The 12001-nt window shown below is 38.5% G+C and overlaps 1 protein-coding gene across 6 annotated transcripts in view; it reads left to right on the plus strand.

Annotated features, from left to right (window-relative positions):
- The first annotated feature begins 49 nt into the window (after positions 1 to 49).
- Positions 50 to 12001, plus strand: part of NMS (neuromedin S) — a 15457-nt gene continuing 3505 nt past the window's right edge. For 3 of the 6 annotated variants that reach the window (XM_008699756.2, XM_040623581.1, XM_040623582.1), the window contains exons 1-7: positions 50 to 108; positions 5010 to 5357; positions 7750 to 7805; positions 8111 to 8149; positions 9866 to 9889; positions 9982 to 10035; positions 11360 to 11437. In XM_008699756.2, the coding sequence (XP_008697978.1) occupies positions 5219 to 5357; positions 7750 to 7805; positions 8111 to 8149; positions 9866 to 9889; positions 9982 to 10035; positions 11360 to 11437 (390 nt within the window). In that variant the 5' untranslated portion in view covers positions 50 to 108; positions 5010 to 5218. Of the gene's footprint in view, positions 109 to 5009; positions 5358 to 7749; positions 7806 to 8110; positions 8150 to 9865; positions 9890 to 9981; positions 10036 to 11359; positions 11495 to 12001 lie in introns of all 6 variants that reach the window. The other 3 variants (XM_008699753.2, XM_008699758.2, XM_008699752.2) reach the window with 3 other exon arrangements.

Genomic DNA, 12001 nt, shown 5'->3' on the forward strand with positions numbered 1-12001 from the left:
CCTGATGAGCAAGGAGCCTGATGCAGAGCTCAATGTGGGGCTCGATCCCAGAACCCTGGGATCATGACCTGAGCTGAAGGCAATTGCTTAACCTACTGAACCACCCAGGTACCCCAATATAAAAGGTTTTTATGACCCCCTCACAGTCCCATTTCTCCAGAACCGCTGCTATTTGTGCATCTGTGTGACATCCTAACCCTTTTTCTCTGTGCTACCTACATATGCACTCATGGAATTGCATGGGATATTTTGAAAAAACTTGTACGGAAGTGGAGATCTGTAGATTGCAAAATTGGCTGTATACTTTTCAGCCCCGTTCATTAAGAGATGGAGTTTTTTTTCCCCCACCCCTTGAATCCAGCTAGCTTTGTGACTTGCTTTGACCAATATAATGCAGAAGTGATGTTGTGTTAGTTCCAAACCTATAGGCCTCATAGTTTCTACTCTCACTGCCTTGGAACTCTGAAACCAGCATGGAAACAAACCTGGACTAGCCATCTGGAGACCAGAAGACCACATAGAAAGAGGTCGCAGACACCCCAGTCTATTTACCAGATGAATGTAAATATCTAAGTGAGCCCACCTGAGATTAGCTGAGCCCCGCCCAAACCGTAAGAATTACCCAGTTGAGTCCAGCCCAAATTACTGACCTGCATAATTTTGAGCTAAATAAATGGTTGCTTTAAACAACTAATTGTGGGGACTGGTTGTATTATGAGCAGAAGCAAACTGATACTAGACTGTATAGTGTATAGTATATACTTTTTTCTTTACTCACTATGTTATAAAGAGTTTGACTTGTCAATGCATAAAGATCCATCTTCTTCTTTTTAAGAGTTACATGAATTTTCATATTATGGATATTCTACAGTTTAATATTTTCTCTATGCCAGACATTTAGGTTGTGCCTGCCTGCATCCTTCCTTCTCTCTGTCTCCCCTCCTTTACTGTATTATAAGTATCTCTATAGTTGTATATTTCCCCTACTCTGTCTTTTCTCTGCTAATATGGGTTATCTTTTTGATAGACATTTTTTAAATTTGGTAAAATGTATCAATCTTTTCTTTAGTAGCTTCCCTATTCTGAATTTTGCTCAAGAGCAATTTTCTAACCATGCATATACTCTATTTCTTTGTAATACAGAATTTTATGTAAGTATCTATGTGTATGTGTGGGTGTGGTAGGTTTAATTCATTAATTCTCTGAAATTTATTTGAATTTATGGTGTGAAATAGTGAATATTTTTGTCAACTGGATAGCCAAATGTTCTAAACATCATTTAGAGTAGTTCATCATCTTGCACTGATCTGGGAGATACCACCCCCACTCTGTATTTAGACGATCTGCTTCAAGATTCTATTCCATTCCATTGATCTATTTATTTGCCTGTTACGAGATCAGTAACAAAATGACCACTACAATGTAACAATTACTACTACTTATAGTAGTTTTGACAGTGGCAAAAGTATCTTTCTTTTTTTCAAAAATGTCTTGAATATTCTTCAATATTTTCTCTCTCAAAATAATTTCAGAGTCAGTTTTAAACCATGAAAAAGTCATTTTGGAATTTTAATAAGGCTTACATTAACTTTATACATTAATTTGCCATCAGTTGAACTTTTAACAACATTGACTCTTGACAATGATCATGATATGCCTTTTCACTTATTTCCTGTGTCCTTCGGTAAAATTTTATAGTTGTCTTTTTTATTTTTTAAATTTTTAGAAAGATTTTATCCATTTATTTAAGAGAGAGCGAAAGAGAGCACAAGCAGGATGAAGGGCAGATGGAGAAGCAGACTCCCTGCTGAGCAGGGAGCCCAATGTGGGACTCAGTCCTGGGACTCCAGGATCAAGTCCTGAGCCGAAGGCAGATGCTTAACCAACTGAGCCACCCAGGCGCCCAGTATAGTTGTCTTTTTTAATATATTACATGATTATTCTTTGGTTTAGTTCTCAGAATTACATGGTTTTTTAAGTTATTTACATTTTCTAATACATTTTAAAATTTATTTTTGCTCATGTTCGAGACAATTATTCCTGAAAATAGTTTTCATTTAAATTTATAGTAAATTTTGATAAACTCATTCATTCTAAGAATTTGCCACTTGATTCCTTTGGATTTTCTGGGTAGATAATCTTATTTAAAACCATGAAAGTTTCTAACTTTTATTTTACCTTTCATTTCATTATTTTACTTTTTTTTTTGTATTGAATTGGCTACAAACCCCTGTGTGTTTGTATTAGTCAGCTCGGGCTGTCATAACTGAAGACTACAGTCTGGGTGGCTTAAACAAAAATTTATTTTCTCACAGTTTGGAGTCTGGAGGTCCCAGATGAAGGTGCCAACAAGATTGTTTCTGATGAGACCTCACCCCTCAGCTTGCAGACAATGCCTTCTTGCTGTGTCCTCTACTAGCCCTTTCTTTGTGTGTGCTCAGAGAGACAGCTCTGGTGTCTCTCTTCCTCTTCTTATAAAGACACCAGTCTTCACAGATTAGGGCCCCCGTCCTTATGCTTCATTTAACCTTAATTATCTCCTTAAAGGCCAAATCTCCAAATACAGTCACACTGGGGAGCAGGGCTTCAGCAAATTCCATTTCTGGGATAGCAACATAACCTATTTCTGAATTAGCATTAAAAATAATATTTTTAGGGGTGACTGGCCAGCTCAGTCACTGAGGCATGTGGCTCTTGATCTTGGGGTTGTGAGTTCAAGCCTCACTTTGGAGATAGAGATTACTTAGAAATAAATCTTAAAAAAATGATTTAAAAAATAATATTTTTATTTTCCATTCTGAATATCTGAGCAATCATGTGTGCAAAATGTGCAAAAGAAACAAAATCAATTTGATATAAATCAGAGTTATCACATAGGTTTATTTGAAAAATGTATATTTGTGCATAGAGCACCTAGTTCATGGTGGAGACAGACCGAATGTTTAAAAAATACTTATTGATAGTAGAACTGCCACAAACCTTTGCTATTATGCGTGTGTTGTGTCTTAAAATGTCCATAAGTAATTGTGTTTAATACCATATCTAGGTGGTTTATGTTCAAAAAACAATCATTCATTTTTTCCTACTCATTTAATAAACACTTGCAGTTGGACAGTGGGTGCATTTCAATACAAAGATATCATCTCTTCCTAGTGTTTGAAGACCTTCGGTTATTCTCCTTGAACTAAAGTGGTAAATACTGTAATAAATAGAAATCTCTATTTCTTGCAATCTCAAGGAAGTAGGCAAAATATTATGGCTATAGAGTAATTTATAATTCCCACTCTCTTATGAATTAGAAAATTTTTGGCAAAATACCACGTTTTAAGTCATAAATAAACAGTCCATTCTGAGCAACTCCCACCCAAAATTATTCTTAAAACTTTCATTCATTGAACAAAATGATATAAGATGGCTTAGGTAAAGGATTAACATGTTTTAAGCACATCGTACACATTTAACAATTGTTAGTTACCTCCTAATCCATAAAAGAGCAAAAATTAAAGATATGCATGATGATAAAAGGGTATTTGTTTGATATATGCCTTATGTAGTTTACCCTTTCTGCAAGACAGAAAACCATTCTTTCTCCTTTCTACTCCATATCCAATCTCAAGGAGGCTCTTTAAAAATTGTTTATTATTGAAGTAGAGTTGACACACAATATTATATTAGTTTCAGGCATATAAGATAGTGATTTAACAACTTTATACCTTACATAATGTTCACCATGGTACCATCTATCACCATACGACATTACTACAGTATTGTTCCCTATATTCCTTATGCTATTCTTTTCATCCTATGACTTATTTATTTTGTAACTGGAAGTTTGTACCTCTTTTTTTTTTTTTTAAAGATTTTATTTATTTGACAGAGATAGAGACAGCCAACAAGAGAGGGAACACAAGCAGAGGGAGTGGGAGAGGAAGAAGCAGGCTCATAGCGGAGGAGCCTGATGTGGGGCTCGATCCCATAACGCCAGGATCACGCCCTGAGCCGAAGGCAGACGCTTAACCGCTGTGCCACCCAGGCGCCCCCAGGAAGTTTATACCTCTTAATTCCCTTTACCTGTTTCTCCCATTCCTTCACCCTCCTTCCTTCTGGCAACTACCAGTTTGTTCTCTTTATTTATAAGTCTCTGTTTCTGGGTTTTGTTGTTGTTGTTGTTTACTTGTTTGTTTGTTTTGTTTTATAGATTTCACATATAAGTGAAATTATATGGTATTTGTCTTTGTCTGACTTATTTCACCAAGGATAATACCGTATTGTTAAAATGTCCATGCTACGCAAAGCGATCTACAAATTGAATGGATTCCCTATCAAAGAGGATCTTTTTACAAAAAAATTAATACCTTGACTAAAATCTCAGACTTACAGGCACAACTAGACTCAGATACCCTTAAGTTCAAATCCCTGCTCTGCAACCTTTATGGCTTGGTGACCTTGGCAAGTTCCTTATTCTCTCTCATCCTCAATTTTCCTAATTCATAAAATTAGGATAATAATATATTCCTCATGGATTTTCTGTGAGAAGTACATGAAATAACTCATGTGAAATCCTAAATAGGAACTCTGTAGATGAAATAGTATTATTATTATTATATTATTATTATTAAACACTGTCATATTTTCTTTCATACTGATTTAACTTGAAATATTTAACTTGTTCATGGAAATGAGTCTGGAAAAACCTTAAGGAGTCTAATTTCCAACCATGATTTTAAAAAATCTACTTGAACTTTTGAGTTTCTTGTAATTTTATATCCAGGACTCCAAATTTTGTTCTCACATGCACCAAAGGCTATAAAACATCCTTTGTTAATGGTGGAGAGTAAACAGCTTCTTAGGAAATAAGACTTCGTCATGCAAGAGTATATAGATTTATGTCCAGTTCTTTGATTAAAAAAAGAGAAAAAGCCTTTCTGGAGTCAGAAATGTTTCTCAAACCACTATAGAATAACAATTATGACTCTCCACTTTTTATTTTTACTGCTGGATTGAAAAAGATGACTCTCTACAATGCCTACACCAGGAGGATATTATTCTACAAATAAGGGCCCAGCGTGACATTTATGAGAAAGCTGGGGTCCTTCTGCGCAGAACTGATTGGTGCTCAGCCAATGGGCTCCGGAGTGTTGCAAATAAAGGTACCTTCTCCACTGGGCTTGATCAGAAGCAGGGCAGAGTGTTGCCTCTGCCTGTGGAACTTCAGGAAATGCTCAACCCCTGTGCTAGCAGACTACATCTGTGGTCAGCAAAGACAAACTGGACTTTGAAGATGAAACACCTTGCTCCTCAATGCCCTTCCGTCTTGGTCATCTATTGCTTCTGCATGCTACAGATTCCCTCTTCAGGTAAGGGGACCGCTTCATCAGACCCCAGCTAGCATGAACTCTAAGGAAGACTGAGACAGACCTTGATCCTTCAGGGCGGTTCTGGAGGGAATCAAACTTAATCCCCTCACCTACCCCATTTCCACCCTTTTGAAATGGCTTCCCATTTGTCTGTAACATTTAAGAGAGGGTGGACAGAATTAGATGCTGCAGCCTTTTACCAAAGGAGGCAACTTCCCCTTGTGGAACTCTTGAAACAATTCCTGACTCAGGGCTGTCCCAAAGATGTGCCACTAAAACTGTGAGGGATATGAGTTGGGGACCCCAAAGTCTTAGCCATCTGTACTCCCAGAATTCTGAAGAGAGAACAGAGATGGTGAAACTGAGTTTACAGACCCAAGACTGAAGATTGAGGGACAGTTGGAAAGGGGCGGGGAGGGAGCAGAAACAGGAAAAATGGAATATTTTCATAGCCTTTCTGTGGGCTCCCAGGAGGCAGGATCCCTGACAGAGCTGCGGAGGCCCCAAGTCTTCCTGGGCTTGGGCGCTGTCCGAGGTGCTGGCTGAACAGGGGCTTTGCTTCCCTAACTTCTGAGAACCAGTATGATGGCAGGTTGGAACCAGGGGTGGGGTATGGGCTGAGTAGTCGGAATGCATCGTCCATTTCAAGGTGATTCGCCAAATGATGCAGGGAAGCATGTGGTGGTAGCTCCAATTGGAAGCAGGGACTATTTCAAAATTTCAGATTTTTTTTCATTAGAATTTTGATCTAGGGGTGTAGAAAATCTTTGAAAGTATATTCAAACAGAAAATATATTTCAAACAGTATGTTTGTTTTGCTGTGTCCTGTAGTGTAATCACAAAACCTAGGCATTACAAGGAACCCTGGAAGTCATCTAACCTTTCATGGAGAGCAGGCATCTATGATTTCCCTATTTGATTACTTTCAGTGTCACCCAACTCAATACCAGCCTGAGAGCCGGTAGCTGCCTCTTCTGGGCTCCAATCTGTTTGTGTTACACTTTTGGGAATTTGTTATTACTTTTTATCTGTCTATATATTTATATCCACCTCCCCCTTTTCCTCTTTGATTTTATGTTTCCTGAGGGTAGGTCCCTATGGTCTTTATCATTGTACTGTTAACACAGAACCTCTTAATAAATCCTTATAGGATTGGTTCAATTTATTTTGCATTTTGAATGGCTCCAATGATCAAAATTTTCTTTACACTAAACTGAAATCTGATCACATGTAACTTCTAACCATTAGCCCTAGTTCTGTCCTTTGGGAATACAGAATAGGACTAATACCTGTTATGACAGTTCTCAAAATAATCGAAGCCAGTTAACATACATTTCCTAATTTTCCTCTTTACCAAAGAAAACTATTCTCAGTTCCTCTAACTCTACTGCATAGTCTATCATTTCAAGTAGGATTACTACCTTTCAAGGCTTGGACACTATTATTTCTGTATAGCACAAGATTTTCTTAGCTTTTTCTTAGCTAATAGATTACAGGAAGCAAAATATCAGTATTTTAAAAACATATATGTACTACCCTTGGGCCAGATATTCCCCGTCCCACATTTAAAAACTCTAAGTTCAGAGTTTTACATGTACCCCATTTAATTTCATCTATCCAATTGATTCCTTCAATTGCTGTATTAGCTATTCTCCCAAGTGTTGTATCATGCACAAATGAGATGAAGACTTCATTTAAGCCAGATAAAGATTGACTGGCATAGGGTACAGCTGCGTGTTGGTAACAACCTTGCCCAGAACCTACCACTGAAGAGTCTGATGAAGCAGAGAAATGAGTATCTGAATTTCTTTTTTTTTTTTTTTTTTTTAGATTTTATTTATTTATTTGACGGAGAGAGAGATAGCCAGCGAGAGAGGGAACACAAGCAGGGGGAGTGGGAGAGGAAGAAGCAGGCTCATAGCGGAGGAGCCTGATGTGGGGCTCGATCCCATAACGCTGGGATCATGCCCTGAGCCAAAGGCAGACACTTAACGACTGCGCCACCAAGGTGCCCCGAGTATCTGAATTTCTTTAACTTTCCAAGAGTAATTCTGATGGACATACTTTCTTGACACGATTTCCTGATATTCTATCTTCATAAATTCCATCAAAATACAAATTAAGTTGTTACCCAGGTATCTTTTCCCTCTTTCTTGAGTTACTAACTTTTATACTGCTAACTCCTGGTAAATAAAAAAAACACTGTTCTTAATTAATTTTGGTACAAATCTCAAATTATTATTGGTAGGTAGAAGTGTGTTTTCTTTGTAAATCCTTTTAAAAATATTGTATTTCTAGAATCTCTGTATGTTTTTTCATGGTAAAGATTTAAAAGTTAATGCTATGACCTTTTTTCCCCCCTAATTAATATTTTTATGATTTCTCACAATAGGATTTCCTCGACCTCTAGCTAATGCCCCAGATGGCTCGGATATCACGAAGCTTGAGGTATACTGCTGTTCAGTATGTGAGATTTTTATTTAGTCTTGGCCTTGAAAATATCATGTGGATAATATTCACTTGAAACTATTTTAAGATCAGATTCTTGGCTGCAGTAGGAACTCATGTTGCCATTTTCATGGCCTCATTTAAGGCATCCTGAGAGTTGTGTTGAAATTCACTGCCACAGTGTGAGAAGATAATGCAAGGTTCATAAATGGGACAATTTTAGAATTTTATAGTGTTTTAATAGATTGTTATTTACTAAGAAATTTATACTGATCTTTGATTCATTTTTTTGTATTTTTCTTTAGCAGCTGGCATATTGGGCAACTCTTTCTAGGCAACCTAAGGTAAAATTTTATATATATATATACATATATATATATATAATTTTTATTTTTATCTTTATTTTTTTAAGATATATTTATGTATTTGAGAGAGAGAGAGAGACAGTGCGTGTGTGAGTGGGGGAGGGAGGTGCAGAGGGAGAGAATCTCAAGCAGACTCCCCACTGAGCATGGAGCCTGACTGCAGGGCTCCATCTCACGACCCTGAGATCATGACCTGAGCCAAAATTAAGAGTCGGGCACTTAACTGACTGAGCCACCGAGGCACCCCCGTATAATAAATCTTATAAGTGCACATATTTATACCATAATTGATATCTGTAATAAGCACACTCTTTTGCCACCTCCAGGAGAAATCCGTGTGTATGTCTAAGTACACGGGTAAGAATGCAGTTTTAGGAAATAACAAGTCAATCTCTCAAATATAAAATACCATAAAATATTGGTAGTTCATGTATATTCTTTATCATAATAATATATACATGTAGAATTACATTAATTATGTATGTTATGATATATTGTGACATATGTTACAAATTGATATACTATAATATTATAGTTCTTCAAAACAACAGATCTCATGTAAAGGACCCAACAGTGACAGTAACCACAACAGAAATGTTTCCGTGGATACAACGTAAATGTTGATTCAATCAAAAGTGCAAGAGGGTGGTGTTAGGGTGGATTCCATGATTCTTAAGTGTAAACTGAATGTCTTCATGTTTATCATGTTTTCACCTTGAGCTATATCTTTTCTTCCTCCCTCCCGTCTCCCAAGCCACAGCATACTGCATCCGGGCCACACTGAACTTCTCATTATTCCCCAAAGGCACCAGGCCCTTATATCTTTGCACAGGTTTTTCCTTAGCCAAAAATGCCTTTGCAGGCTGTGTTAAAGTAAAAACCAAAGTACCTGGGTTCAAAACCCAGATCTCCTTAACTTTGGCAAGTTTCTTAATCTCTTTGTGTCTTGGTTTCCCCATCTGTAATATGGGAATAATAGTTATATGAGTCTCATAATGTTATTGTGGAGATTGAGTTCTTGAATCTCTGTGAAATGTTTTCAACAGTGTCTAGAACACAATAAATGACAGCACTTAAGTGCCAACTGCTACCATTGTCCCTGATGCAAGTAGTGGCCATTCCTCAAGACTCAAACATTACTCTTTTTAAATCTTTTTTTTTTTTTTAAGATTTTATTTATTTGTTTGAGAGAGAGGGAGAGAGAGTGGGAGAGAACAAGCAGGGAGAGCAGCAGAGGAAAAGGAAGAAACAGGCTGCCCGCTGAGCAGGGAGCCCGATGCGGGGCATGATCCCAGGACTCTGGGATCATGACTGAGCCAAAGGCAGATGCTGTACCAATAAAGCCACCCAGGCGCCCCTACTTTCTCTCTTAAACTTCATAAATATATCATGCCTATTTCTTCTTATTTTCAGTTTATCCTTATGCACATGTCTGAAAACAATTGTCCCAAGATTGGAAAAGTAAAATGAGATTCAGTCTTAAAATAATGATGTATTGCCGGCAACTTGCTTTTTTGTAAGACCTTGCATCAACCAGAGTCTTATTAAGTCTGGATTGCTTTTTAGAATGCCAATTTATTTCATAATATTCAGATAAATTCAGCAAGGTCCCTGGTGTAACTTATACTGAAAGCCTCATCAACTGCCCACCCCAGTAAAATTCCATGTAACTTACCCTCCCAATTCTCTTTCTAGGATAATCAAGACATATACAAAAGGGTGAGTACCACCCAGTCCGGCAACGCAGGCATGCAACTTTCAGGTTGATAGCGAGTGACACACGCACTAAACTCAACTTTTTTTTTATTCAGTTTTTATTTCACTACTCCAGAACTCAGAAGCCAACACTTCCAGTTAAAAGTGGGGTCAGTATTTTACCATGCTCACCTTTCTGTAAAAGTGACTCTCCTCTACTTATCTTTTATCCTGTCCTAATTAATATGTGCAGATAAGTAGAAAAGCAGGGGGCTTGCAGACACTGTCTGTGTAATAGCTTTCTAAGAGCTTCTTCCTGGGGCTTCAGGGATTCTCTCTCTCCTGGTCTGGACTGGGGGTGGTGGGAGGCTGACAGATCTGAAAACTTAGAGAATATATTCTAGAAAAGGAAAAATAAGTGAGGAGTAACTTTTTATTATGCACTTTAACAGATGTTTGAAAGACCTGATAAATACTGAGCTCAATTTACATTTATCATATTACTTTTTTTTTTAAATTTTAAGAAGTGCTTTGTGACGTGTAATGTGCCGTATCCCCAATAGTGACCCATGGAGGTGCACTTCTATAACCATCACTGTGTATATATGCTATGGGAGTAACATATATCACCTCTACTTTGTTATTATAAACTAGAGTTACCCTCAGAAGCAGGTTGTGTAAGTGAATTTCTGCAGGGTATGATTTGAGGAATATTAGGAAGGTCATAGAATAAAAATTTTAATTCAGGGGCTCTGTTACAGTAACTGAAATTCTACCATTAGAAAGTCACTTATTTATATAATCAAGGCTTTCCAAGTCTTCAAGAACACCCTTTAAGAAAACAGACAAACAAACAAACAAAAAAACACCTAGTGAAGTGTTTTTTCCCCTAAGAGGTAAAGACTCATCTGTAGTATGGGTTTAAGAATGAGGATCAGATGAGGACGAGGATAGTATCAGGAAGCGCCAAGGGCACTACAAAGGGAGAAAAGACAATGGAAGGAGAAAGATAAACTCTGTGACACAAACAAACCTTTACTCTGAGCCAAAATACTGACGGAGGATTCACAAAAACAAGGTATGTGTGTCTGAGTGTGTGCGGGGCAGTCACGGACAAGTAGTGCAGCAAAATCAAATGCGTTAGGGGGAGGGGATTCTGGATGCTGTCCTTCCACCTCCTCGCCTAGACTAGGAGAGACACCTGGGGCGGAAAAAGACAAGGCACTGCACCCTAGAAGGACAGAACACTTGGGAATAAGGCAGAGAAAAGTCTGATTTACCCTAAGGGAATATTTGTAAGTGGTGTGTTGGAATTGTAGCCTGCTATAAAGGCAAGCAGTTCTTGAAAACCTAAAGTTTCAAGCTTAGGCGTGGACATGAATTTTATTCTGGACATTAAACCCATTTAAGGGAGGGAGTGGAGAGGACAGCATAGCGGGGCTGTGTCCTGGCGGGCGTCCGCCCCCGCCCCCCATCCTGCTCCCTCTGTTGCAGTTTCCGCCTGTGCACCCATTAATGCGCCTGGCCTCGCAGCTCGCCAACCAGATGGTGAAAAGATTTTCGCAACAGCGAGTAGGTGCTTTTCTCTTCGGCTGTGTTTTTATGCCACCCCAAGTTCACTTAACCGTGGTAAATGCTGGTAAATGCGTGTGGTCGCCGGGGGGAGGGGGGAGCAGGGGTAAGGGGGGCTCCCTTGCATGGCAGCTTTGAATCTAAGCCTCCACCTTGGGAAGGAGAGCTGGCCCTACTTTGCGCCACAGCCCCCTACCTTGAACCCCGGGAAGGGTTGGCTGCAGGGCCGGGGAAGGCCCCTAGGACAAAGACTTCCTCTTCTCTTCCGCTCTCATCTTCCATGTTTCCTTTTAGTTTCCATGCTGTTTTTTCACTTTCACTTCCTCTTCCTGTTGACATGGACATTGTCTTGGTGATCTCCTGGGCTCCCCGTGGTTGCTCCACCTGACCTTTTGTCCTATCTCAGAACTTTGTTTCTTTAAAAACAGTTCTTTTTTTGTCTTGTTTTTGTTTTTTGGGTTTAGAAATTCCCAGCTTCAGTAATAGGTATAGTTCAAAATGCTAATCGAAGTTTTATTGCATGGTGGGAAAGAAAGAAAGAAAGAAAGAAAGAAAGAAAGAAAG

Source organism: Ursus maritimus, unplaced genomic scaffold, assembly GCF_017311325.1.
Source record: "Ursus maritimus isolate PB19 unplaced genomic scaffold, ASM1731132v1 scaffold_6, whole genome shotgun sequence".
NCBI lineage: Eukaryota > Metazoa > Chordata > Mammalia > Carnivora > Ursidae > Ursus > Ursus maritimus.